General features: G+C 60.9%; 1 protein-coding gene across 3 annotated transcripts in view; it reads right to left on the reverse strand.

Moving 5' to 3' along the window:
- Window positions 1-3,305: 3,305 nt before the first annotated feature.
- The window catches only part of ZC3H7B (zinc finger CCCH-type containing 7B), a 48,039-nt gene continuing 23,689 nt past the window's right edge, over window positions 3,306-27,655 (reverse strand). For all 3 annotated transcript variants that reach the window (XM_037513479.2, XM_054696012.1, XM_037513478.2), the window contains 22 exons: window positions 26,480-26,538; window positions 24,798-24,831; window positions 24,481-24,678; window positions 23,607-23,765; window positions 21,481-21,561; window positions 20,658-20,714; window positions 19,647-19,689; window positions 18,601-18,794; window positions 17,991-18,312; window positions 17,191-17,249; window positions 16,336-16,435; window positions 15,550-15,711; window positions 12,938-13,143; window positions 11,984-12,084; window positions 10,756-10,937; window positions 8,477-8,562; window positions 7,437-7,570; window positions 7,212-7,317; window positions 6,992-7,100; window positions 6,626-6,759; window positions 6,342-6,505; window positions 3,306-6,104 (listed from right to left, as the gene is read on the reverse strand). In XM_037513479.2, coding sequence (XP_037369376.1) covers window positions 5,858-6,104; window positions 6,342-6,505; window positions 6,626-6,759; window positions 6,992-7,100; window positions 7,212-7,317; window positions 7,437-7,570; window positions 8,477-8,562; window positions 10,756-10,937; window positions 11,984-12,084; window positions 12,938-13,143; window positions 15,550-15,711; window positions 16,336-16,435; window positions 17,191-17,249; window positions 17,991-18,312; window positions 18,601-18,794; window positions 19,647-19,689; window positions 20,658-20,714; window positions 21,481-21,561; window positions 23,607-23,765; window positions 24,481-24,678; window positions 24,798-24,831; window positions 26,480-26,532 — 2,931 coding nt within the window. In that variant the 5' untranslated portion in view covers window positions 26,533-26,538 and the 3' untranslated portion in view covers window positions 3,306-5,857. The remainder of the gene's footprint in view (window positions 6,105-6,341; window positions 6,506-6,625; window positions 6,760-6,991; window positions 7,101-7,211; window positions 7,318-7,436; window positions 7,571-8,476; window positions 8,563-10,755; window positions 10,938-11,983; window positions 12,085-12,937; window positions 13,144-15,549; window positions 15,712-16,335; window positions 16,436-17,190; window positions 17,250-17,990; window positions 18,313-18,600; window positions 18,795-19,646; window positions 19,690-20,657; window positions 20,715-21,480; window positions 21,562-23,606; window positions 23,766-24,480; window positions 24,679-24,797; window positions 24,832-26,479; window positions 26,539-27,655) is intronic.

Here is a 27,655-nt window from a genome sequence, read left to right on the forward strand (position 1 = left end):
CTGCCGCGCCGGTTCGATCCCCGGCTGCTCCCCGGCCACCGGAGGAGGGTCCCGCATGGCGCGCAGACCTCTCCTGCCGCCCGCTGCTCCCCTCAGCAGTGTACTTCGGTCCTTCTGCCTGTTCTGCTCCCTGCTCTGGCTCTGGTGAATTCTCTCACCCTCCCTCGCTTCTGACTGTACCCAGTGCATGTATAAACAAGCAAACAAACAAACAAACAAACAAATAAATAAATAAATAAATAAATAAATAAAACATGCCTCTATTTAAAAAAAAAAAAAAATTAGGGCCTCCCCTGGTGGCGCAGGTGGTTGAGCACCGCACTGTGAAGCTGTCCACAGCCTGTGCAGCGATGGTTCAATCTGGCCGGCTGGTGAGGGTCCCACATGGCGGGGCAGACCTCTCCTGTCTTGCCCACTGCTCCCCTCAGCAGTGTATTTCAGTCAGTCTGCCTGTTCTGTTCCCCGCCCTGTCTCTGGTGAATCCTCTCACCCTCCCACGCATCTGGCCTGTACCCCGGTTCTTGTATAAAATAAATAAATCTTTAAAAAATTAATTCCAAGTTTTTGAATATAAAAACAGCACATGGCTCAAAGCTTGAAAACTTTGATATGTTTTGCAATTTATTTACTTATTTTTGAATAAAAGCACACTTTAGGAATGTTATTTCTGCTCCTGTCCCTTCTTTCCACCTCCTTCCTCATAACAAATTTGGATTCTCACTTATCCTTCCAGCATGTTCTGACTCTGAGGCCCTGGGGTGCCTCAAGTTGTCCTGTGATTTGCAGGCCAGGGCTGCCTTGGGTCAGGCTGGTGACTTAGCCATTTTGGGCCCAGAACCCTCTCTTGTGCAAGACCAGCAGAGCACAAATGCAGCTCAGAGCAGGATTTCAGAGGCAACAGGAAGTCCCTGACATGTCTGGAAGATTACCACCTGCAAGTGACAGTCCCTTCTAGGAGATTCTTTCCCGTCAGCTTTCCACGGAGACCTTTTGACAATGCACTCAACCTCTGAGGCCACAAGTGAGTGCTTGCTGCATGCCTGGCACTAGAGTCGAAACCACACCAGCCAGGCAGCTCCCTACTCCTAGGGAAGTTTCATGCACGGGAGAAAGTCAGCCCACGTGGCACTCTGCTCTGCACCCGTGGTGTCCAGGAGGCAGCACCTCCAGTCACATGGGTCACAGCAGCAGGTTGCTGTGCAGAGCAGCTGGGGAAGGCACTACATACATACGTGCAGGCATTTGGAAGGGCTGCAGGCAGGCATCAGCTGCACTTCTTGGGTTTCCTGGCTGGAAGGCCTGATGCCAACGATGGGAGTCCTTATCGATGCAGAGGCCACTGAATGCACCCCAACTCCAGCCCTACCTCTGAGGATGGCATTTGCCCCTAATTCACCAGGAATAAGGCGTCCTTTATGTGGCCCACATGGCGCAGCAGACCTTTCCTGACTCGCCTGCTGCTCCCCTCAGCAGTATATTTCAGTGGATCCTCCTGTTCAGCTCCCCACTCTGTCTCTGGTGAATCCTCTCATCCCCTGCACCTCTGGCCTACACCCCAGTTCTTGTATGCATAAATGAATAAAATAAATCTTAAAAAAATAATCTAGGTTTTACTGGGTCCGTGGATACACATACATGAGAAAAAGATGTGAGAGAAAGACACACAACGGTGAGCACACAATGATGATGACACAAAAATCTTCATAAGCCTCAAATCCAGTTTTACCTCCTCCAGGAAGCTCTCCTGGCTCCCCATGCCTGGCCTGTACCTGGATGTCCCACCACAGGGCGGGCCACCTTACCCCACAGTCTTCCATGGAGGTCTGGCTCCCCCAAGCCTGTGACTCAAGTTTCTATTTTTTTTTTTAAAGATTTATTTATTTATACAAGAACCGGAGTACAGGCCAGATGAACAGGAGGGTGAGAGGCTTCACCACGAGAGAGAGCGGGGAGCAGAACAGGCAGACTGATGAAATACACTGCTGAGGGGAGCAGCAGGCGAGACAGGAGAGGTCTGCTGTGCCATGTGAGACCCTTGATGGCTGGCATTGAACTGGCGCTGCAGAGAGTCTGCGGGCAGCTTCACAGCGCGGCGCTCAACCGCCTGCGCCACCAGGGGAGGCCGTGACTCAGGTTTCTGCAGCCATCTTGTATCCCTGGGACTGAGAGGGGGCCGGTGCTAGGTGAACGCTTAGCAAGCTGAGAGTATAAAAATGTAGTCTGCTCACTGCATCCAAGTCCTGCTTATCTTGATTTTCTGAGTTCAAGGGAGGTCTCGATGCACAACCATATCACTCCAACACGAGTGTCTGCATCTTTCTTTCAGGAGCAGTACCCTACCTCGCTTAGGATTTTCGCAGTGCAGCCAGGGGTGCTGAAAACCCCAGAATGTCAGAGCTAGAAGACCTTTGCAATCACCCGGTTCCCCGTGGATCTCCACCTCTTATTCTGCTTCCTGTCTGAGGGTCCCTGGAAGCTTCACTGAAACTTTCTGGGCTCCAAGATGTGGACCCAAGCCTTCAGGGTTGTCACCGAGAGCAGACAGCTCCACCCACAGTGAGAGAAGGCACTCAAGCACGCAGAAGGCACTCAAGCCCCTTGGCTGCTGCTTTTACTCATCTTGCCCTTTATCAGACATCTAGCCCATCTGCAGACCTGACCCAAATGCTTGCCTGTCCTCAGGGAAGTCACAGGTCTCAGACCCCTGTTCCTGGGGTCATGCCAGAGGCAGTTTAAAGCTGTCTGGTATGAGCTTGCTCTTCCTCTCCCGCCAGGAGCCTCCATCACCTGCACCCACTTCCAACCCAAGAGGTTTGAAGAAGCACCTCCCAGCCAGCAGTGCAGGTGCCCCACTGGGAATTCAGCTAATGTACGCTCTCCTTTTAAAGATGAGGAGCTGGGCCCACGTGACTCCAGTCTCCCTGGGGCCCTGCGGGAGTCCCATTGCATTGGGATCATATTGCAAAGCCTAGGGTGGCCCCTAGGCCTCCTGGAAAATCTACACCCAGAACAGACACAGGGTGAGGAACCCAAGGTGGTGCCCACAGGTGAAGGCAGTGTGGGTGCTGCCAGGCACCCCCTGGAGGGCCGAGGGCAGGCCGGTTGCAGACCAGCCAGCTCGGGGCGGCCGCTGGGGTCACGTGAGCAGAGCACAGCTTGTCTCAGCCAGCAAGGCACTGCCTAAGCTGGGGTCAGTTGGCCGCCCTGTTTACACAGGGACACAGTCCTCTGCCCCTCACCCTCTCAGAATGTCTGTCTCCAGGCCTGCCAGCTCTGTCCTGCAAGCTTGCAGCCGCCGGCCCGGCAGGGAGGAACAGGAGCGACACCTTGGGGACCGAGGTCAAAGTGCACGTTTATTTTCTAGAACAAAGGCTAAAAGAAGCAAGTTTCTTTCATTTTATTTTAAGAAGGACAAAAGTTGTTATTAAAACATCTACATTATTATCAAGATACTAGACCTTATGAATATTTAATATTAAAGTGTGGTATTCTTAAATTTTTAATACACAGACATTTTAAAAGGACCATTAAATTGATTACTGCCCAGCAAGAAATGCAGCATCCCTCTGCGCCCCACCCCCCGAAAGACACGCCAGGGCACACGCCCCCCCTCACCATGTTCACCGGCCTGACCTGGCGGGGGACACAGGCCTAGCTCTTCTCTGAGCCTCCCAGGCAGGGTCACCTCTGGAATAATCCCCCTCCTCAGTCAGTGCATTCCTGTCCCCCTACTCCCACTCTGCCTCCCTCCCGCTTCCCAGTCCTGTGGGGGACGCAGCTCTGGCCAGGCCAGGGAGCCCCAGATCCCAAGGGCCCCTGCCAGGAACACACGGAAGACAAACCTGAGCTTTAATCCTGTTCTTTTAGGTGGGACACAGACGCCAATCACGTTCTGTCCCCACTCGACTGGGTGGTCAGCAGGGACCTGGCAGAGCTGGGCCCGGGCGGGGGCTGCTTCTGAACCCGCTGCCCAAATCACCCCTGCCTCATGGCTCCAGCCCCCACATCCTCCAAATGGCCTGACGGCCCCTCAGTCCCTCCTCATTACCCAGGATGGCTGCATTTTCTGGCTAAATTCTTTATCTTTAAGCCCTCATTAGAAGTGATTCCTTGGATACCACACACATATATAATATTATATAGAGCGATATATTTAATACCTGTGTATATATGCATCACGGGGGCGACATATATACACACTAGAAACGAGGCTGGTGACGACGGACTGCAACAGCACGGGGCAGGGAGAACGGGTGTCATCGACGGTCACGGCCACGGCCCCCACCGCGGGGTGATCCCCTCCCCTCCGGCCTCACCACCAGCACCAACTCTGCCGCGGGCGAGAGGCAAGGAAGGGCAGGATGCGCGCCGCGGTCGTCAGGGGCAGGTGGGGCAGCGGCGGCCAGAGGAGCGGGGCTCTCCGCGGCCGGGGCCGCCATCACGCCATCGCCACCTTGCTTGGGGGGAAATAAGGGGGGTTCCATTCTCTCCATCTCACCCTGCACCCCAGCCTTGCTCCTCAGTTCCTCCGGGGGAACCCCACTCCTTGTGCCAATGGTGTGGGGCATTCTGGAATGTCTAGGGAGCCGGGGAGGCTGGGTCTGCCCTGGGGGGTGGGGTGGAGAGGAGGGGGATGAAGACACCCCAGGAGAGGGATGACGGTGTGGGGGGCAGGGCGGGGCTGGGGGTCAGCTGGGGTCCCAGGCAGCTGGCAGGGCCGGGGATGGTGGGGGGGCAGGGAAAGATGGTCTCCACTTTATGCCCAGGAAAGAGGGGGCAGAGGACTGCACCGGGTCCCCAAGAAAGAGAGGCCCACGCTGCCTGGGGTCAAGTCTCTTCTCTCCGCCTCCCCCCACTTTTCCCTCCCCCCCAGCACCTCATGCACAACCCAAGCTCCCAGGGACGCTGCCCTCTCCCCTCTCCCCTGTGACCCTCCCCATCCTCAGGAGACTCCCCTGAGCCTCCCTTCCCAGCCCCGGGGGCAGCGCTGCCCGAGACCCCAGCTCGCGGGGATGTGGAGGCTGCGGCATCCGGCCTCGCGTCTGGAGGCTCTAGGGAGACCCGGTCCTGAGTCTTTCGCCCACAGGGTGTGTCCCGGCTCGACTCGCGCCGTGGACGGAGGCCCCGGAGATCACCCTCCCTTCCAGGCTGCTTCTCCATCCTCAGAGAGGGCCCCGGGCTGGGTCATCTCTGGAGACTCCGAGGAGCCACACTCTGCATCGGAGGCTCGCAGCGAGAGGGCTGGGCTCCCTAGAGAGCCAAGCCCCTCAGCAAGGCCTGGGGTTGTCCAACCCAGGCCCCCCGACTCTTGCAGCCAGAGGGGAAACACGGGGGCCCCGCAGGGTACAATGTCCCCAAGCTCCATCCTGGGGCTGCATTTTAAAGCTAATGGGGGCCTCCTGCCCTCTCTGGTGCCCTGATCTGCCCCAGGGAGGTGTGGGTGGGGTGAGGAAGGGACAGGGAGAAGGACCCTCCTGCTGCAGATTCAAGTGGGGACCCCAGGCTCCCCAGCCCTGAGCTTTGGGCCCCCTTTAGGGGCAGACTGAAGTTAAAGCTGTAGGCTGAAGCCGGAGGGGTCACTCAGACCCCTCCCTCTCCAACCAGGACAGTGGGGGTAGCGGGGGGGTTGGGCGGGGAGGGTCTGCCCAGGGTTTCAGCAGGATGAGGGCCCTGGGACCGCTTGTGGCTGCAGCCTGTGCACCTGGTTATGCACACGGAGGTGGTGGGGACAGAGCAGATACAGGGGGCCCGGGGCGGCCTGATGGGGTGGCACCCCCACCCCGCCCTGGCCCTTCTATCAGGTCCTCCCCATCCCCGACCCTGACCCTAGGACTTCTCCCACGGCCAACGACCGGCCCTATTCCCCGGTGACAGTGGCAGCCGCAGGGGCTTCTGGGGCGGCACCCGCCGTGCTCCCGTCCTCTTGCAGCAGGAAGTTGTATTTGCCGAAGTCGTCGTCCCGCGGGCACAGGAGCATGTCCTTCCGGGCCTTGGCCAGCTTCTGCTTCAGCACCTCGCGCCGGTCCAGCCACTCGTTGAGTTCCTCCTGCCCATGCGCGCAGCGGCACTTGTCCCCCTCTGGGCAGGCCTTGCCCTTCTGGAGCCTGTGGACGGCAGGAGACTCACTGCCCAGCCCTGGAGCCCCAGCACAGGCACCACCTTCCCCAGACGGCCCCAGTCCTGATGAAGCCCGGCGGGCGCCACTGCTCCGGGGCCTCCCGGCCTGCAGAGGGGTCTGGGCGGGTCTGACACTGCTCCCATCCTGCCTGCTCCCGGCACCACCCCGCACCCATGTCCAGGCCCAGAGGAGGGAGTGCAGGGAGTCTGCGCCCCCGCAGCACCTGTCGCACAGCCGGAACTCCCCCATGGGGAAGCGGTAGGCCCAGCCGCTGGCGTCGCTGTCCGACGTGAAGACCTTCTCCTTGTGCTTCTCGGACTGGATGTGCTGCTGCCACTGCTTCTTGCTGTTGCTGTTCTTGCCGCAGAGCCAGCAGTGGTAGCCCATCTGGGGGCACAGCCACCATGGGTGCCTGCTCTCCACCCGGGGGCTGGCCGCCTGCCCCCCACTGCCCCCCACTCAGGCTCAGTGTGGGGCCCCCAGCCGGCGAGGCCGGGCGGTAGTCACCATGATGTCGGCGTAGTCCGTGGGCATCTGAATCTGCTTCTCCCCCTCCCGGGAGCTGATGGGCGTCCCTTCCCCGGGCTTCCCTGGGTTGTGCTTCTTCAGCCACATGTCGTAGGTCTGCTGCATGTCCAGGACTGGCAGGAAGGGGGCAGAGTGCCTGGTGAGGGGGCTGCTCCACCCACCTGCCCACGAGCCCCGCTGGACTTGAGAGCCGGGGCGCCTCATTGCCCGGAGGGTGGGACGAGGGGGCGAGAAGGGCCCGGGAGGCAAAGGGAGCCGGGGGGTGCATTTGGGCCTGCTGATGAACTGGGGTGTCCGGCCATGAGGGGACAGCCGGCGAGGCCCCTGCCCGGTCTGCGCGCTCACTCTTGTTCTCCTTCATGAAGGTCCACATGTCCCGCTCCTCGGGGCTGTGTGCGAAGGAGCAGTTCCCCACGTACTGGCACTTGCGGCCGTTCTGCGCGTGGATGCAGAGCTGTGGGCGGGCGGGGAGAGCCTGCTGAGTCCACTGGGCGGCCACTGCCCGGACCTCCCCGGCTCCCGCTTCTGGGCTCCCGCTGCTGCCCGCCCACCCTACGGCGCTCACGTCATATTGCTGTGGAAAGTTGCGAATGGATGGCAGCGGCCTCACCGACACCCACTTCCTCTTGGCCTTGGACATCACCAGGAGGACCCGCCGCTCCTTGGTCCAGCTGCAGGACAGAGCAAGGGGCTACTGGGCGCACTCAGAGCAGAGCCACAGGCAGTGCGGCCTCCTTGCCCGAGGTCTGGGGTGGCCCGTGCTGCCTGCGCCCCGCCTGTGCCCACTCACCAGTGTCGGGCCTTAGCACTGCAGTACTTGAGATCTTTGTCAGGCTCCACCACCTGCCCGTTCCTCCAGCACTGGCCGCACACGAACTTCATCTGCAGGTCAAAGGTGCTCGGTCCGTGCGTCCGTGGGGCGCCCTGTGGTGCACGGGGAGAGGGGCCAGCAGGGCACAGCTCACCCTGGGGCTGTCACACAGCGGCTTCCAGGAACACTAGGGCCATCCATCACCACCTTGGCAGGAAGGACCCCCAACTCCAGGTGGGAGCCACCTGGGACTCCAGATGGGGTGCTCCCCGCTGTACCTGGCTCCCCGCTCCCTGGTCCCCAGGGTCTTTTCTTCACTGACCACTACACCACGCTGCAGAGTGCTCTGCCCTCGTGGCCTCCGCTTCCTCTCATCTTATTTCCTCCTCCTCCTCCATTCCAGGTCACCTCGGTGCCACCCCACCACAGCACTTGGGCACAGCAGAGACCCCCACGCCCCTGTCTGCGCCTGCTGTCCCCTCTGCCTGGAATTTGCTCCTCCATTCTTCATCCAGCTCGTTCTAGCACTAGAAACTTTCAACGCTCGGTTCAAGCCCCGCCTTCTTCAGGAAGGCTTCCCAGGAGCGCTCCCAAGATGCAGCTGCCCCGTGTACGTGCTCCCACAGCACTGAACTGCCTGGTGTTGACCAGTTCAGTCAGGTATCGGGCCCAGTAGAGAGCAGGGCCCAATGGTGAAAGCCAGTTGCAGGGTGGGGCAGAGGCGCTGTCCCTGGGGGTGGAACAGACAGCCCAGGACCCGCTGAGGCCCCTCTCATCCCTGCCCTATCCTCTGTCCCAGCCCTTCCTATCCACTCAGGAAAAAGTCCATTTCCGTGTATAACTACGTGTTTGTGTGCGCACACACGCATGCACGAGGGTGGAACGTGGTCAAATGCTACACGTGGGTTCTTATGCTGTTCTCCCAATGTCCTGGTCAGCCTGAGACTATGTCTAAGTGCAAGGATGGGGGTGGCCCTGGTGGGGCCTGGTGGACCCTCAGGGCCAAGCAGGGGCCATACCAAGCTGCTGCTGGCCTTCCCCGCGTGGGCCTCCATCTGCTGCCAGTATTTCTTGGACTCCTGGACGATGTCTTCGTGGGTCATGCCTGGGAAGGGAGGGAGCAGACACGGCGCCCCTGAAGAAGCTCAGCCAGGAGAGAGGCAGGTGCACCCCCAGGCCCAGGCACAGGAGCCCCTCGCCCCAAGGAGGGCCTGCCACAGAAAGGGCTGGGATGCAGGAAACGGTCAGCCTCGACTGGGGTGGAGGCCTGCTGCAAGCCCCACAGGGCCCGAGAGGATAAAACGCAGCCAGGCGTGGAAAAATGCAGGAGGAGGAGGCTGGCCTGCTGGGGGCGCCCCTGCCAGTGACCGGCTCAATGCTCCTCTGTGACTGCCGCCTCCCTTGGGGGGGGGGGTCAAGCCTGACAAGCAGCTTCCTCGTGCTGGCACTTCAGGCTCCGCGACCCACTGAGGGGGTCACAGCTCTTAGTCAGCAAAGGGCAAATGCTTCAGCCTGGTGCCCCCTACCTGACTGGGAAACTGAGTCAACCCCCTGAGCTCTGCACGAAGCCTGCCCTCCCCGGGCCCCCTTCCACAGCTGATTTGCTTTCAACTTCAACATGGATCGGGCCTTCACGCACCCTAGGCACTTACTCTGGCCAGGGACTGTGCTGGACACCCACTGTTGTCCCTGCTTCTTCACTGTGGCTCTCCAGCCCCCACCTCTCTTGTGAACTTCCAGCTCCTCACTCCACACCTCCACTTGAAGATTAAGACAACGCCCACACCCCACACAGCCCGACATGACCCCCAAACCTGTTCTCCCGAGAGCCCCCTTCTCAGAACATGGCAACTCCTTTCTTCTAGTTATGCTGGTTGAACCTTGGAGTTGACCTTGACACAGTCCTGTCTCCCCGTTATATTTGGTCCATCAACAACTGTCACCTCTACCACCACAATGCCCAGTCTGTGACCATTGCTTCCACCTCCTGCGGCCAGAGCAACTTTAAAAAAGTTGATCAGGGGGGCCTCCCTGGTGGCGCAGCGGTTGAGCGCTGGGTTGCGAAGCTGCCCGCAGCCTCTGCAGCGCCGGTTCGATCCCCGGCTGCTCCCGGGCCCCTGGAGGGGGTCCGATCCCTGGCTGCTCCCTAGCCCCTGGAGGAGGGTCCCACATGGCGTGCAGACCTGTCCTGCCGCCCGCTGCTCCCCTCAGCAGTGTACTTTGGTCCTTCTGCCTGCTCTGCTCCCTGTGCTTCTGACTGTACCCAGTGCTTGTATAAATAAATAAATAAACAAATCTTTAAAAAAAAAAAAAAATTGATCAGGGCCTCCCTGATGGCACACGGGGTAAAGATGCAACCTATGAAGCTATCCTAAACCGCTGCAGCGCGAGTTCGATCCCCGGCCAGGGAGGTGACCCACATGGCACAGCAGACCTCTCCTGTCTTGCCCGCTGCTCCCCTCAGCAGTGTACTTCGGTCAGTCTGCCTGTTCTGTTCCCCACTATGTCTCTGGTGAATCTTCTCATCCCCCACACCTCTGGCCTGTACCCCTGTTCTTATACGCATAAATAAATCTTTAAAAAAAATTGATTAGCTCATACAACTCCACTCACGTAAACCCGGAGGGGCCTGCACACCACACCCAGAACCAGCCCCGTGATTTCTGCTCACGGTCGGTTTCCTGCCGACCCCTCAGACCTCCTCTCTGCTCTGTCCCCTGGCACTAAGCTGCCCAGCCCCCATGACAGTCTCCCTGTACCTAGTTTGTTTCTGCCTCAGGCCTCCAGCCTTGCTGTCCCCTCTGGCTGGAACGCTCTTCCTGCCTTCCCTGCACCAAGGCCACCTCTGAGAGGCCTTCCCCAACTCGCCCGCACCAAAAATGTTGTAGGTGCATTCTGGAATAGGGGAACACGGGCAGTAGCATCTGCTGGTTTATCACCCGCCCACCTCACCGACAGCTATCAGCTCTGCGAGCAGGACCTAGCCCAGCACTGGCTCAATCCCCTACACAGCAGGTGCCCAAGGGGTCCTAGTCAGAACCAGTGACAGTGAACAGCTTTTAATCTCCTCACGGTTCACAGAGGAGCGAACGGAGGCTCAGTGCAGGCATGTGACCTGCGACGCCCATCCTAGCCCTCTCCATGCCCGCTCCCGTGGCCGCACCCGGCAGGTTGACCCCTGGCTGGAGGGCAGCGCCCCCGCATCCACGTCCATGGTGAGGCCTTAAGGGACCCGGGGCTCCCGAGCACCCCACACCCCAAGCTTCACCCCGCCCGAGCCTGCCCCTTCGGCGCACACCTGAGTACTGCTGCAGCAGCCAGACTTTGAGCTCGATGAAGCTGTGGGCGAAGTGGCAGCTGTCCTCCCGCAGGCAGCCATAGCGGACCTCGTGGCGGCACACGTCGAACTGGAAGTGTTCCTGGAACTGGCGGATCTTGGAGTACTTGAGGGAGGTGGAGCGGACGATGTGCACCAGGCACCTGCGGGCAGGCACAACGCAGTCTGAACCCCCATGCCCCAGCCCCCTACACTCCAGGTCCAGCTGCTCTCCCCGGGACGGGGGTGGCCCAGCGTAAAGGTGGGGGGCTTCTCCCTGGCACCTCCCAAGGACTGCACGGGAGGTAAGAAATGGCGGCTCTGGGTTTGGGCCCCTGTGTGTCCCTCTCCTGGGCCAGGAATTTGAATTACTCCCATAGCAATTACTCCCGCGGCTGGGGTCAGCCGCGGCCTATGGCTGAGGAAATAAGGGTCAGAGAGACCAGAAGAAAGGAGAGAGGACCCGGGCCTCCCCTGGTGGCGCAGAGGTTGAGCGCTGGGTTGCGATGCTGCCCGCAGCCTCTGCGGCGCCGGTTCGATCCCCGGCTGCTCCCAGGCCACTGGAGGAGGGTCCCACATGGCGCGCGGACCTCTCCTGCCGCCCGCTGCTCCCCTCAGCAGTGTAATTCGGTCCTTCTGCCTGCTCTGCTCCCCGCTCTGGCTCTGGTGATTTATCTCACCCTCCTGCGCTTCTGACTGTACCCAATGCTTGTATAAATTAATAAATAAATAAAATAAAAATAAATAAATCTTTAAAAAAAAAAAAAAAAAAGGAGAGAGGACCCAGGTCTGTGGACTCCGAGGCCTGCCCACTATCAGCCACGTGGGGGCAGAGCGAAGGGCAGGAGAGAGAGGGGAGGTGGGGCCCACCTGCGGAGCCCCTTCCACTTGCTGTCCAGAGACAGGGCGCAGGACAGGGGTCAGAATTCTGGCGCCCGGCTGTGTAAGCTACTTCCCAGTCTCTGCATCACAGACATTCGCTGGCTCCCCACAGGACCGGTCCCGTCATTACAGTGCCCACGGGGGTACTTGGGGTAGAGGAGATGCTCACTAAGTGCGGCTCTGCCCTTTCCAGGTGGAGCTGGATCTGAGTCTGCCCCCTGCCTTGACACCCTAGGTCCCCCTGTGGTCTCCTCTGTCCCAGCCCTCTGAGCTGCCGGGGGCTCTCCAGCCAGGAAGCCCCTTTGGCCCGGGCTGCCGGCCCACTCACTTGTTGTTGTAGAAGCTGTGCTTGGCAGCCAGGTTGGAGCAGACTGACGGCGAGTCCTTGGTGCCTTTGCTGATGATCCGGGGCTTACTGTCAAAGCAGATCTGCCGGGGAAGGGGTGGGCTGAGACCCGGCGTGGAGCAGCCGGACCAGGGGAGGGACACCTGGGTCCCTGCAAGGCTGCCCTGGTCTGTGGCCTCACCTCTCTGGCTCTAGCTCAAGTTCATGGGTAACTGGGCCTCGGCTCTTCCTCTCCCTCCCCACTCTCTGTCCCCACCAATCCAAACGCCTGGAGCAGGGGTTGGTTCTCAGCTGTAAACCTGGCTTAGTCACAGCCACTCGGCCCCCGCAGGCTCGCCCAGCTGGGAGCCCGCTGCTCGGGCTGGCCAGGAGATGGGGAGGGGTTGAGCGAGAAGCACCAGGCCTGCCAGCATCGGGGACCCAGGCTCTGGCTCCATGGAGAGGCCCTCCACGCGCCATCACTGGTGGGGAGGCAGGGAGTCCATGGGGTCTCCTGTGACGGGGCAGGGGATGAACCACTGGTGGAACTACTAGGTCTGGGCTGAGCCTCAGAGGGTCAGAGATGCAACAGCACGGGCAGCACTCCGGGGAAAAGGCTCAGCCTGGAAAAAACCCCGGGGCGGGGTGTGCGCTGGGCACTGGGGCCGGCACAGCTGCATGAGGAGGTGTGGGCAGGGCTGGGGCAGCCGCAGGGAGGAGCAAGTGTGATTAGTTCTCTTCTGGCCTCAGTTTCCACCTCTCTGAAACGAGGGGCTCGAAGGGGTCTAGTTCCAGTGTGACAGGACCTAAGGGCCTAATGTTCTGAAAGTCCAGGAGCCCAGGATGCTGGTCAGGGGTCCCGAGCCCGCGGGCCCCAGGCCGCCGCTGGGGACGGAGTGCGCCGGGAGCCCCGCCCGTCTGTGCCAGGCTGCAGGGCTGCAGGGTGGCGGGCGGTACCTCGCAGAGGAAAGTGAAGATGCCCTGGTGCTCCTTGAGGAGCTTGGCGATGGTGAGGCTGCCGCGCTTGACGCCCCCCAGCGGGTCGAAGAGCAGGTCACGGTTGAGGGTGCCCTTGCGCTCCTCGGTCCACACGTCGATCTCCTCCTGATGGTAGGCGAAGGTGCAGTTATCTCCGTACTTACAGTCCTGCTTGTTAATCATGTCTGCAAAGAGGCAACAGGACACACGTTCCGCCAGGCGGGACGGCAGCCCGCGGTGTCCCCAGGGCACAGACCACAGAGGGCAGCACCCCCGGGCGGGGGTGGGGTGGGGGGACGACTCAGCTCTTCTCCCTCACAGAGGGGTGGGTGGTGGCCTGCAGACCCTGGGGACTTGGGGGCTCTGGTCAGCCCCAGAGCTCGGGAAAGCCCTTGCCAGGCCAGGCCCCTTCTTTGCTCTGCACCTAGGGGTGTGTTTGGGGGGTCCGCAGCTTCATGTGCAGAGCGTGGCTGTCATCTAGCTCCCCCACCCCACAGGGCTACCTCGTGTGGTTCAGGCAAGAAAAGGGCTTCGTGGATGTGTACAAGCCTCTATATAAACACGGGGGGGTTATTTTATTCACCAGGAAAATACCATGGCTAAGGGCTGGGCCTGGAGTCTCGCCAACGTGAGCTGGGACTCCCTTTGCCCTGAGCCTCAACCGCTCGTCCCGCACATGGAGGACACCAGGCTGCGCTGGGGATTCTGTGAGATAATAAGCAGGCCAGGGTGTTGGGAGGGCAGGGGACTTGGGACCTGTTAACCTGCCAGTTCACAGGATGGAAACTGTTTTTCTTTCTTGTCCTTCCTCCTACTCTTTCTGTCTGCCAGTCCCATCCCCCTGCCAGGCTGCAGGCCACAAGGAGGAGCCGGCTAGACGCCGAGCTATGGCTACGACTATTCTTTGCAACCAGCGTCACTCCCTAGGAGCATGTGGGGAAGGGCTCTCGGGGCCAGGCCCGCTCGGGGGAGAAGCAGAGGAGTCAGGGTTCATTGAACTTGGGGGACAGTCAGGGCAGACAGGGAACTTGGAGACCCCATAGACTATGGGCATCAGCCATTGGCCAGGAGAGACCTTCAAGCTCAAAAGTGACAGGATCCTTAAGATCCTGGGGGGTAGGAGGGACTCTGTGGTGGCACAAGGGGTTAAGACACAACCTGAGAAGCTGTCTACAGCCTCTGCAGCACCAGTTCAATCCCTGGCCAGGGAGCTGCCCACATGGCACAGCAGACCTCTCCTGACTCGCCCGCTGCTCCCCTCAGTAATGTATTTCAGTTGATCTGCCTGTTCTGCTCCCTGCTCTGTCTCTGGTGAATCCTTTTCCCCCCTCCTGCCCCCCCCCACCTCTGGCCTGTACCCCAGTGCTTGTATGCATAAGTAAATAAATCTTTAAAAAAAAAATCACAGGGGGGTGGGATACTCATAAAAGCTGCTCTAATGGATGAGAACGAAGTCCATCATTGTGTCTGAAAAAATGCTTTATCTTAGCTTCCCGCAACTAATTGTAGCATTGATTTTAGGACTTTAAGCACCGCATGTTTGTCTGGGACAGTGAGAAATGCAGTACCCAGTGGCCCTCTTTTTTTTTTTTTTAAAGATTTATTTATTCATGCATACAAGAACAAAGGTATAGGCCAGATGTGCAGGAGGGTGAGAGGATCCACCAGAGACAGAGCAGGGAACAGAACAGGCAGACTGACTTAAACAATTGCTGAGGGGAGCAGTGGACAAGACAGGAGAGGTCTGCCGCGCCATGTGGGGAGCTCCCTGGCTGGCAGGAATCGAACCCGTGCTGCAGAGGCTCTGGACAGCTTCACAGCGCTGCTTTCAACCGCCTGTGCCACCAGGGGAGGCCCACCCAGTGGCCCTCTTAAGGGGATCATTAGGCCTATGATGTGGTAGCTTCTGGCAGAGACAATCCAAGGAAGGGCATAACAGTGAGGTGGATCCTTTACAGGCTTAAGGGAGAAATAAATAAAGATCCTTCTGGGAGGGCAACGAACTGGTCTCCAGAGCCTGCCCGGGTTACAGCCAGGCTGGGCTAGGAGACAAGGGCAGGCTCTGCAGCCTCAGCTGCCCCCCGAGCTGTGAGGGTGTGAGGCGGCAGGCCGGGCCGCGGGACTTAACAACAGGGTGTCATCCTGCCTGCCTGAATTGCAGAGGCAACTCAGGTCTGTGACAAATGCCCATTAAATACCAACCCAGCTGACACTGCAGTTTTTAAAAGCTAACATTTGTCCAGCCCTGCCTAAGCACCAGTCCTAGGTGCTTTGCGTGGATTCTCTCCACACCCCGCCAACAGCCCTTCCGGGCCCTGCAGGGACGAAAGAAACCAGCTCTCCAGCGCTGCCTGCCCTTCACCCTTGGGTGCGGGCTGCTGCAGGGGCTCTGGCTGGAATGTGACGTCCTGAATGTTCTGTCTGGCTGGGGGCTGTCAGGGCAGGGTGGCTCGTTCTGAAGTGGGAGTCATCCCCCGTGAGCCTCGAGGCTCCCCGGAGCCCCTAGCCTCTGCTTCCTCCCTCCCCTGTGGGGAGAACCACGCCTGCCCTGCAGACCTAGGCCCAGGCCGTGCAGGGCGCAGCCCACTCACCTTTGCACAGGTAGTAGGAGCCCACGAAGCTGGTCTTGGTGGGCCGGGGCCGGATGCGCTTCCAGGTCTGGTCCTCGGCGCTCCGGAGCCGGCCCAGCAGGGTGTCCCGCTTGCACTTGTGCTCCAGACCCTCCCGGTAGGTGTAGTCGCCTGCCCTGGGGCCTGTGGAGAGAAGTGGACGGGGGGGGGGGGGGGTGTGTGTGTGTGTGTGTGTGTGTGTGTGTGTGTGTGTGTGTGTGACTCTGGAAGCAGAACTGGAGCGTGTGGTGGACCGGCCCAGGCTGTGGGGACCGGCCTCTGCCTGAAAACCTCACCTGGGCCCTCCCGCCATCTGCTCCCCAGAGACAGACGGGCCCCCCAGGAGTCCCCGCTCCACACCCATCCCACCTCCTCCTACCACCTGCTGACTCCAGTGAGCCTGACCGTTTCGGGATTTGCCTGCGATGAATCATGAAGACAAGGCCTGGCACAGAGCAGGCCAACGGGCACTGGAATGGCACTGCCCAGATTCCCTCTCCCTCCCCTGCTCCTTCCTCTTCCCTGTCCTCAGTGTCTTGACAATGGGGCAGGTGGGGGCTTCTCAGAGAGGCCAAAAGAGGGGGCTCCAGCGGGCCCAGTGGGTCTGGAAGCCCGGCACCCCATCATATCTGTCTCTACTCGAAACACCGGGGGGGGATCCTGCTCTCTCGTGCTTTGCTGGGGCTGCAGGCGATGTTTTTCCCTCCTGGGAGTCCACGGTCCCAGCACCCCTGGGACACAGGGGTGGGGGCCAATGGGCCACCTTACCTGTTTTGGGGTAGCAGAGCTGGCAGGCCTGCTTGAACTCGTGGGTGGCAGCTAAGGGGTTCTTGATGAGCAACGCGGTGTTGGGCATGGAGGGCTCTGGCTGTGATGAGGAGCGGAGTCGGTCATCTTCAACATGGACAATGACCAGAGCCACTGGGACCAGTCTGAGCACCAGAAGTGGGAGCTCCGGGACTCTCCCATCCCACTCAAGGGCAAAAGTGTAGCCCAGGACCCTCCTTTCTCTACCCTCCCAGCCAGGGAGCTCCTTGTATCGTGATCCAAGAACCCAGAACATCAGGACCGGATCAGCCTAGTGGGGTGCATGGATGACAGTGATCTTGGCCCAGAACCTGTCCTTGAGTGGAAGCCCAACATGACAGCTGAGAAACAGGAGGGACCCTGATGGGGCCTATGCAGTGCCCTCCCCCACCGCAGCATCTAGCCCCCAAGCCTCCAAGGCATCAGCAGAGGAGACTCAGAGAGGTCAGGTGACGCCCCAGGGCCACACAGCTGGTGTGACCAGCTGAGGCAGCGTTGAGGCCACCTAACTCTCGGCCCAGTGCTCTTCTGGACTCAGAACCCGCTGAGTTCACACCAGGGGTGTGCCATGAGTTTCTTCACCCCTCTGAGCCTTTTGTCCTTTTTTGTCAGACCAGATGGGGCTGTGCCCACCGCCCACCCTCCCAGCATGTGGCTTGGGCCATCCGCACTGAGGGTGCGCCTCCTCGGCCTCCCCCAGGGAGGTGGCACCTCATCCCATACAGAGGGCTCTCAATTCTGGAGCCCACAACCACATTCCCTGCACCCCAGGAGGGCATGGGGTGCCCAGCTGCAGATCCTGGCCACGCCACTCACCGAGGGGGCTGGTTTCTGAGTGCTGCTTGGGGGACGATGGTCCTGTGTGTTGGTTTCCTCTGGGAAGAAGACACAAGGGGGTCACTGCCCTGCTCTGAGGGTCGGAGAAGCCACCAGGCCACACATCCTCTTACTGTGCTGCTCCTGACTTAGGCCCCGCCTCTCTACCTCCACGTGGCTTGTCCCCCACCCCCGCCATGCCCTGGCCTTTCCAAGGCCCCCACTGTCCCAGGAGAAGGCCCAAGCTCCTCAGTGCAGCTCACAGGGCCCAAGACCAGCCTCCTCGATGGCCACCTGCTCTGCTCTTCTGTCTGCGTTGCGCTGTCCTCTGCCCTCAGTTGCCTCCAGCTACCACCTCCAGGAAGTCTCCCTTGGTGCGTACAGCCCCATGAATGAACCCCCTCAGCCACGAGTGCTCTGGGAGAGGAATGGCTGTTTGAAAGTAGGTCCCACAAGGCCTGAGATGGGCCTGCTTCCTCTCTGAGTCCCTGGCAGCCAGCCTGGGTGGTGCTGAAGGAGCCCCATGGTCTGGTATGCTTCCTGCCACTGGCCTTCTGACCCCAGGACCCTGAGAGATTGGGCGAGAGCACCAGACGGGGATTCTGGGGTCCTGAGTTATCTCGGCTTTGCTGTTCGGTCTTCAACAGGACACCAGCCCCCCGTTTCAGCCCCATGCTGCCATGAGGAGCCGCCCTAGAAAGGCCGGCCTTGGCCCCCCACACTCCAGAGCCTGGAGATGTGACAGCTCTTTGCAAGCCACCCAGGGGTGGGGGGTGAACGTGCCCCCCGTGGCTTCTCACCCATGAAGGAATCGGGCTTGTCCAGAGAGCCTCGGGTCGAGCCAAAGCTGTCGAGGGCATCCAGCCGGGTCTCCGAATAGGGCAGCAAGTCCAGGGCATCCAGGGCCGAGCCCGGGGGGTCGAGGGCATCCAGAACAGAGGCAGTCAGCTTCTTGGAGGGGTCCATGACGAGGCCGAAGGAGGCCGGGGGCAGCGGGCTGGAGACGGGGATGGAGCCGCCCACGACCGGTGGCAGCAGCGGGGTCCCGCCGGGGAACACAGGTATCAGCTGGGGCAGCTCGCTGGGCACACCGCTGCCAGGGAGGCCGCCCTGGACCAGAGACTGCGAGGTGGGGGACAGAGGGAGGAGGGGTCAGAGATGAGCCCGCCGGGCCAGGAAGGGGTCAGGCACTGCACAGGCCCCAGCAGGCCGTCCCTTTCCGGAGCCGCACCCCGCCCCGCCCCGGATCTCTGGGTCCCTTCTGCCGCTTCATGCTTCCACCCCCACCGGGCCTTAGCACCCTGCGCGGGACACGGAGCTGGGCCTTCCCTCTACCCTGTGGGACTCGAGGGTGAACGTGGTGGGCCCCAGTGGGAGGGGGCCTCAGGGCCTGGACAGCGGCGTGCTCACCAGGGAGTCCAGCAGGGTGTCCAGCTCCGGCCCGAAGACGTCCCCGTCAGAGAAGTCGTCCAGGCTCTCGGTGCCGGGGAGGGCCCTGCTGCTGCTGTCCAGGGGGGCCAGCAGGTCCAGAACGTGAGGGAACAGGGGCATCGTGGTGGTAGAGGAGAGGGGGGCCGAGGACCCCTGCAGGTCCATGTAGCAGTCTGTGGAGAGGGTGGGCTCAGTAGCTGCAGAGGGGCCTGCTTGGTGGGGGGTGCAGCAGGTACCCCAGCCCTGGCGTCCTCACCCCAAACCCTCCCTTTCCTTGGCTCCTGCCTGAAGCCCTGTTGGTCTGACCCCACTGTGGCCCAGGAGGCGCTGAGGAGCAGGAGTGGCTCCTTCGGGGTACACGTGGGCCTGGCTCAGAGCCTGACTCTCACGCCCCGCAGGTAAGCGGTGGCCTCTCCAAGGGGACACGTTTAAAATGTAAGACTTCAGGGGCCTCCCTGGTGGCGCAAGGGGTTGAGCACTGCACTAGGAAGCAGTCCGCAGCCACTGCGGTACAAGATCGATCCCCGGCCGGCCAGGGAGCTACCCACATGGCGCAGCAGACCTCTCCTGTCTCCCCGCTGCTCCCCTCAGCAGTGTGTTTCAGTCAGTCTGCCTGTTCTGTTCCCCACTCTGTCTCTGGTGACTCCTCTCACCCCCCGCATCTCTGGCCTGTACCCCAGCTCTTGTATGCATAAATAAATAAATCTTTAAAAAAATAAATAAACAAAATGTAAGACTTCGGGGATCCAGCGAGGAGCAGGGGTGAGGACGATGGTGAAGGAGGTGGGCTCCAGCTGGAGGGGGTGGGGGCGGGAGGGAGGACATGGGACGGGGCGGTGGCTGCCTGCCAGGCTGGGGAGACCCTCTTCTCTCCCTGTAGGGCAGCCCGGGGTCCTCAGCCCACCACTGTCTACCGTGGGCGCTGGGGGGGACCCTGACTCACTTGACCTCCCGGGGTCTTGGGGGCAAGGGCCACCCCCCCCCCACTGCCGTCGCCATCCCGCCCCTTACATCAGGAGCACTACCTGTTTCGATGTCATCTATGGACCCCAATCCATTGGAAGTTCCCTGTGGAGAGGAGGGAGACACAGGCCAGGCTGACGTGGGCTGGGAAGGCAACGGAGCCCGCACTCAGCGCCCCGGGTGGCGGCTGCCGACGGCCAGCACCGAGGAGCAGGGGTGCTGGCAGGTATTAGCCACGAGGCCCATCGCCCCCCAGGGGGATGGGCAGGCAGGGGCAGGGGCAAGGGTCAGACAAGCCTCACGGTGCCCTGGCTGGGGGCTCGGGGTGAAGGGACAACCTCCTCTGAACCTCGGTTCCTCTGGGAAGGGGGCAGAGTTCCGGGTGAGTGTACCCAGGCAGACCCACGTCTGTCTCCCCTGCAGCCTGGGAGGGCCCCAAGGCCCAGGACACACCTGACTCAGCTCTGCCCCGCAGTCAGTCAGGGGCCGAGACGGGCCTGGAGTTTGGTGAGTGAATGGATGAAAGCGCAGTGAGCCGGGAGGCAGGAGGCCTGAACTGCCTCAATTTAGCCAAGTCCCTGCCTCACTCTGCCTCGCTCTCCCCCGAGGGACCCCAGGCTGCACCAGATCTCTCCCAGCCTGCCCTTCATCTTCCAAGTGGCTGCAAAGCCCACCTGAGCAGCTCAGCTGCAGTGAGTGGCATGGAGTCCAGTGCTGGGCGCTGCCACCCCTGCAGGACAAGGCCGGGCACCTTGTACCCATGGCCCTGCTTCCTGCTTCCTGCTGCTGCTGCTGTCTCCCCCAGGGGGCAGCCCTGCCGGTTCTCCCGCAGGGACCAGTCGAGCAGCAGCAGCGCGGTCCCAGGAGGCCCCAGGGGTGCCACGTACCCCAGAGCTGACCCGCGACTCTAGCCATGCGCAGGCTCTAGCCACCCCCTCTCCCAGGCTCACAGCAGTGGGACAAGGATGGGAGCCCCACCCTTCGGTCTGATGACCCGAGTGTGAGACCAAAGCTCTTGTGCTAGATAAGCCAAGACAGGTTGGCCCAGTGTCGGGTCCCAGCCCCCACCCTACCTGATCTGCCACGCCAGCCACGGTGCCATTGCTGAGCAGAGAAAAGGTTTCCAATTCCTGCCAGAGATCAGAGAGGTGGGGAGGGATGAAACTCGAGACGTTCCCTCAGCTCCCACTCAGCCGGGCAGCAGAGGGCCCGGCAGCGGCGGGCAGGCCTGGGGTGCTCTCCGTGGCCTGTCCACAGGTCTGGCGGGACTCAACTGTCCGTTCCCTGGGTCGCATCTGTGTGATTTGTTCAGGTGACCGTGGCGCTCAGAGGACGTCCAGGGCACACTCCTGTGGCGTGCCTGTACCACCTCAGACATTCTCTCATGGACCCTTCTGGGGTGGGATCATCATCCCCACTTTCCAGAGCAGAGAGCAAGGTGGAGAGACAACTAAACCGCTCAAGGCCACAACAGGGATTCTAGAGTAAAGCCCTTTCCTGGAGCAGCTTCCTGGGACACAGGAGGTGCCAGTGCGTGTATGGCTCTGAACGGGCCAAACAGATGCCAGCGTTCCCGGCGTGTGCCCTGCCTGGGTATGTGAGAACAGGAGGCTGAAGGATGCCAGAGACAGCCCGGCGGGTGGCCAAGCCGGCCAGGGCAGGGGAGGGCACGGGGCTCAGCAGCCAGCATCTGAGTGGGCTGCACATTCCCGCTGTCCTCTCCTTTTCCAGAAGGTTCTGGAAGTCGTCCAGGACTTTCAGACAACAGAGGGATGGTCACCTACCGCCACACCCTCTGTCCTCACATGACCTGCCAACATCATCCGCTTTCCCAAGGGTGCCGGGGCCCTCCAGGCCTCCCCATTTCCAGTCCCATCCACCCCAGGGCCCACTTACCTGGGGTCTCTTATACGCCTTCCGAACTCGCAGCCCAAGCTTCTGAGCCAGCTCCTGGCCGAGCTGAGTCACACTCTCATCCTGGGAAGCAGACACAGGCTGAGGCTGGTGGGCCTGGGCTCACAAAGCTGTGTTTTGGGGACCTTGGGTAGCCCCGGGGGTGGAGGGGAGACAGACGCTGCTGCCACCCCACACTACAGACAGGGAGTGAGGCCCTGGGAGGGGACACTGGCTCCCGCGTCACGCGGCCAGGAACGAGGTGGGGACTAGGAACCCAGGCTGCTGCTCTTCCTCTCATTTTAGGGAGGAGAAAGGACTCATTTTTGGCTTGATCTTAATCATCTGTTTATTTCTAAGACTCAGCAAGTCACAGTGGCACAGGAGACTGCATGTCAGAGAGGGAGCATGCTTTCTTGGCCTGATGCGTCCCTGCGTCTTTCCCAGGTTACCTACACGCACGTGGATCCCTGAAAGGACACCTCCATTTGATTACTGGGGATTTTCTCTTTTTTCACAGGTGGGATCACATTACACACATTGTTCTATAGTTTGCTCCCTTCACAACAACGTCTTGGAACTTTCTGCAAGCAAGGACATGTGGCTGGGGCCCAGGGCGTGGGGATCTAGAACGCACCGGCCACCGTCAGGGCTCCCTCCAGCGCCAGCGAGCCTTCCTCCCTGCGAGGCCACGTGGTCCTACCTGCACCATGTGCTCACACGAGCCAGGGCCCGGCTCACCCAGTCCCTGGCAGGGGCCCCCAGGTCTCAGGGAGGCTCCAGTCCAGTGGGGACCCAACCAAAAGTGCGAACGCAGGACACCTGTGCGTCCATCCACCTTCCTGCCTCTGGAGCCCAACCCCAGGGCCTGAGCCATTTGGGCTCTGAATGGCCAGTGTGGAGCAGGGCTCAGCCAGGATCTGCCCACAAAGACGGGGGTGGGGGGTGTCTCCAGAGTCAGAGTCCTGGTTTGGGTATTTTGCTCAGGCGAGATGCCAGCCCCAGAGCCGCCCCAGGCTCCCAGGAGTGGGCAGTCGTGAGACTTGGGTGTGGACTTTGCTGTGAACATGGGGAAAAACCACTGATCAGGGACAACTGTCATAAGAAAGGTCCTCAATGGTGAACTAAACTCAATTAGGGAAGTGAGAACACTGAGCAGAAAGTACAACAGTGAACGTTTCCGGAACGCTTACTGTGACCGGTCACTGTGCCAAATAACCGGCGTATCTGTCTGAGTCCATCCTTGGCACAGCCCTTGATGCACGCTCAGTCTGCTTCACAGGGCTGCAACCAAGGCTCAGAGAGCCAAGCCAGGCGTCCAAGGTCACACAGCCAGCAGGTGGCAGATCCAAGGCTAGAACGTGCAGCCGGGCCAGCTCTCCAGCACCTACGCCCTTGACTGCTGTGCACATGAGCGCCTCCCTGCTCCTCTGCTCAAACCCCTTGCTTCTCCCAGCCCCACCTTCTCCAGGGAGCCCTCCAAGGTCTGACCACTCCTGGGCCCTCTCCACCCTTCTTGGGCAGCATTTACTCTCCTCCAAGCCTTTCACACACATGACCTCAGCGCTAAAGGGGGAAGGAGACGATAGGCGTGGAGCTGATGCGCCGAGGGGAAGTGCTTGGCCCCAGGTCAAGTGGGGGTCAGGGGTGAGCCCGGATGAGACAGCACTGCTATTTCCACTGGCCTCCCAGCAGAGGTACAGATCTGGGCATCTGGTAAGTGCTTGTTAAGTGGACGCGTAAATGGTGGGGTGCGTGCCCAGCCGTGGTGCGCTGGGGCGAGCAGGGCTGTATTTGTTACCTCCTCTCGTCGCCTCCCCACCTCGCAGGCCTGAGGCTCACGTGAAACCACCTTTAGTCCTCGCCGCAACCCTGTCCTTTGAGAGGCCGGGTGCTAAGTGCCCACTTGAGAATTGCGCTTCCTGGGCTTAAATCTTAGCTCTGCCAGCCCCTAGCTGTGCTCTTGGGTAGCTCCTTTCTCTCCGGGCCTGACCTCATCTTTCAAAAGCAGGGTTGTTGTGAGGATGGGTGAGTTAAGGCACGGGAGGTACGTTAGCGGTGGCCAGTGGCCGGCTCAGCACCAGAGCTCCCCATGGGAGCTGCATGGCCCGGCCCGGGGCGGCACTCACGTGGGGCAGGGCGAGGGAGCACCGGCTGCTGCACTCGTAGGCCTCCTTGTGGCGCCCCAGCTCCGTGAGGGCGCGCGCCTTGCGGAACAGGGCCCGGATGTTCTCCCCATCCAGGCCCAGCGCCTTCTCGCTGTCCTCCAGTGCCTTCTCGTACAGACCCTGCCGAGAAGAGGAGCAGGCAGCTGTCAGCCCTGTCACCCTCCCCCAGGCCTCAGGCCCCGCTGAGACCAAGCCGGGCCTTGGGGACATCCAAGCGCCGCCTCCCTCCCCTGCAGAGGTAGAGGCTGCTGGAGGCCTGGGGCCAGGCATGGGCCTCAAGAGCTCTGATCTAGGGCATGTGTGTGTCCAGCCTCAGGGGCTGCTGGTCTATGGGGACGAGCCCCGTCCCTCGGACACGGCTGCTTCCACGTCTGCCTTCAGTTCAGAACGCAGACTGACAGCGATTTGCCTCCCTTGGTGAGTCTCCTCCTTTGAGAGGAAGTGCGATCAGTGTAGAGTATGAATAAGACTCGTTCACCCAGAACAGGGCACTTTGAGTAGCACAGGTGCTGCTGGAGCCCCCACAAAGCCCCCACAGCCCCCACCGTTCAGTGAGCCAAAGGCCAGGGAGGGGGAAGCTGGGCCCTAGGGACATCCTCACAGGGCAGGGATGGGGCACCAGTATCATTTTCTGAAAACCATGTGTTAGTCCTTTAAAGGCTCTCCAGGTGAGTAAGCCGCGTAGCTTGGGCTGAGAGCCACGGGGCAGGTGGTGAGATCCAGCTGGGAGGTGGAGGAGCTGGCCTGCAGGCTCTGGGGGCAGGGCTTCTGGGCCCCGGGGCTGGGCATCTGGCCATGCGACCGGGCAGGGTGCAGGCAGGCAGGCCGCGCTCACCATGGTGAAGTAGCAGGCGGCCCTGTTGACATGCAGCTTGCACAGCAGCTCCCGGGGCAGGGCCACCTGGTCGGAGGCGGCGTAGTCGGCCACGTTCAGGCCCTCCATGTACTGCACCAGCGCCTGCTTGTAGTCCTTCTCCCGGAACAGGTCATTGCCCTCGGCAAACAGGTTCTGTACCAGCTTGAGCAGAAAGGCCTGCGGGGGCAGGGAGGGGGCAGAAAGGGCTCAGAGGGCTTTTTCTATGCAGCCCCGACACCAGCCTCTCCTGGACACCACTGCCCTCAGCGACCCCCAGCCCAGCAGCTGACACTTACCTCATATTCGTCTTGCTTTAGGGGTAGTGTCGACCTAGCAGGAAGAGAAGGGGGACACAAGGCCAGGGTGAGCCCCGGCCTCCAGGCCTCACGAACGCCCCCGGGAACCAGACCACCGCCAAGGATGGTGTCAGGGGTGAGGTGTCCTCCGACAGCACCTCGCGGTGGGCTGAGGGGACAGCAGTCTTCCATCCCTAAACAGCTTCATCTTCCACAGGCCACACTCTGTCCTAACGGTCACCTCACCTCGGTGTTTAAGCCCCTCTAAGAGCCCGCACCGACCGACCCCTCCAAACCACACCATGGTCCCACATTGCGCTGCACGCGGAAGGGCCTGAGTATTTGCTGAATGCGTGGCATCCGCGTGTGAGAAGTCACTGTGGCAGGAGCAGCACCCTGTGCCACCCTGAGGGTGCCCCTCAGGAGGCCCCACTAGCGCTAAGCCTTCCCAGAATTCCCCTTTGGACAGCGCAAGGAGGACGCAGAGCTAACATTTACCCCATGAGGAAAGTGGACGTGGGGGAGCTGGAATTCAGATCCAGGTCCGTGGGGATGTCACAGAAATCAGGGCCTTAAGCTCAAAACCCAGTTCTTTTGAAAGTCTCTGCAGACTCACCTCTCCACCAGATTGGCCTCTGAGTGCAGTTTGAACACTTTCCCCAAGTCAAACCCCCCCAAAGAGAAGCAGACTGCCCCCAAGAAAGAGGAGGCGGGGGGTACAGCGCTGATGCCGGCCGGGCCAGGAACAGCCAGGGCACAGGCTGAGGGAGGGACGTGTCGGGTGGGAACAAACCCGGACTCCGTGTGAGCCACATGGGCCTGCGGACAAGTGCGTGTGCTCGAAGGACCCTCGTGATGACGAGGACAAGGGAAGGAAGGTCACATCTCGTAAGTCTGGGGTGGGGTGTGGGGGGATGTGAGGTCAGCAGATGAGAACCCCATCTTTGTAGGGAGTCCTACTTAAGAAAAAGACAAAATTTGAAACAAAAAAATGTAGGCTCTCCCGGGGCTTTGGAGAAGGCCCGCGCAGATGAGGAGGCCAGAGCTCGGGCTGCGCCAGTATCGTGAAAAATACGCCTCTGAGGATCTTTTTGAGAGAGAAGAGAAAAAATTTAGTCAAGATATTCTGTGTGCAAAGGATAAACAAACATGGCGTGTGGGCACTGGGGGTGGCGTGGGAAAGGAGAGTGGATTGTGGAGCCAGGCAGAGCTGGCTTAGCATCCTGACGCGTAGCGGCCGTGTGACCTCAACCAAGCTCCTTAACCTCGCGGAGCCTCAGCTCTCTCCTCTGCAAAATGGAGGGAAAACCACACGTTGCTGAGCTGCTGGGAGGAGTAAAAGGACGCGGCATGAGTGGGGACGACTGAGTCGGTGCAAGACGTGCCGGGCAGGCAAGAAAAGGAACCGGGGGCACGAGTGTGTGTGCGCGGGGGGCACGAGCCATCTACTGGGCAAGACCAAGGCGTGACGGAGGTCAGGGAGCGCGTGCACGTGGGGTCCAAGGCTCATGTTCAGACGCACCTCCTGGCCCTGCCACGCCAGACCCCTCCCAGCACACCCCGCAGGAGCCTGAACAGCGGAGGCTGGGGGCGGCGGGGGCAAGGAAAGCGAGAGCTGGAGAGGCAGGGGTTTTGGGGAGGCCCGTGGAGGACCCGGCCCTGCCCGGCCCTGCGGCACTCACTGAATGAACTGCAGCCCCTTCTCGATGTCGGCCTTCCGTCTCTGCCTCTCCATCAGTCTCTGGGGAGAGAACACAGCCGTCAGCCGGCCCCTCGGCAGGGGCCTGTTCCTGTTCTCACGCCCCGTCTCATCCCATTTCACTGGCATGGGGGGGAGCCACCCAGGAGGGCACCCCGTCTCTGTCCCCGTTCCCTGTCCATCTCTGGGAGGACGCAGACCCCGAACCAACCCACCGCCCGCTGCCTCTGGGTTTGCGCGGTGCCAGGGATGGGCACGGGGCTGCTTGGAGACCACCAGCCCGTCCTCAGATCTGATGCTGCCAGGACACGCTCAACTTCAGAAGAAAAATCTTGTTTCACCACTAAACTCAGTTTGGCAGAAAAAGCAAAAGCCCGGGGCTTCCACGGGCACCAGCACAGGCGGGCGCCACACGAGGCTCCTGCCGATTCTTTCGAGAGCACAGTGGGCAAGAGTCCCGTGCCCCAACGCCACCACAGAGGGCCCTCCCGCACCCTGCACCCCCAGCAGCGGGCCCTGGGCTCCGCATCCCTGGGACAGAGGCGGAAGGAACTCCCGGCTCACGGGTGAGGCTCAGAGAGACTGGGGGCTGCCCGAAGCCACACCAGGAGTGCGCGCTCAGACATGGCGCAGGAAGCCTGCTGCAGGGGCGCAGGGTGAAGGCTGAGGCAGGAATGCTTAAGGACAGAGGAGAGCAGTTAGAGTCCAGGGGACCCCTCGGCTAAAAGCCACACACATCTCCCCCTCCCACCCAGGCAGGAGCTCACAGCCAAACAGCCTCCCCCACCCCACACGCCACTACAGCGCCGTCCCACAGGTGGGGATTCCTGTCATGCAGCACCGCTCCTCCCTCCTACAAAGAACTACAATTATTTCCTGGGAGGGCTGGACTGCTGCCTGCCATGACCCCACTCTGCAGGAGGCGGGAGGGCCCAGTGGGCCTCAGGCTGGCTCTCTGCCCTCAGTTTCCAATCTGACAGCTCTCGTCATGTGCACCCTCGCCCCACGCTCTAGGCTTCCAGTCACAATGGGCTGAGGTTTTTCTGCGTCCTGGCCTTGGCCCTGACTTCCCTATGCCGCCTCTTGCTTCTCTCCATCCTGCGGGGAAAGTCCACCTGTCTTTCAAGGCCAAGCCTCACCCCGGAACCTCTTCTGAGCC

This window comes from Talpa occidentalis, unplaced genomic scaffold, assembly GCF_014898055.3.
Source record: "Talpa occidentalis isolate TD23 unplaced genomic scaffold, MPIMG_talOcc4v2.1 talOcc4.16, whole genome shotgun sequence".
Taxonomy (NCBI): domain Eukaryota; kingdom Metazoa; phylum Chordata; class Mammalia; order Eulipotyphla; family Talpidae; genus Talpa; species Talpa occidentalis.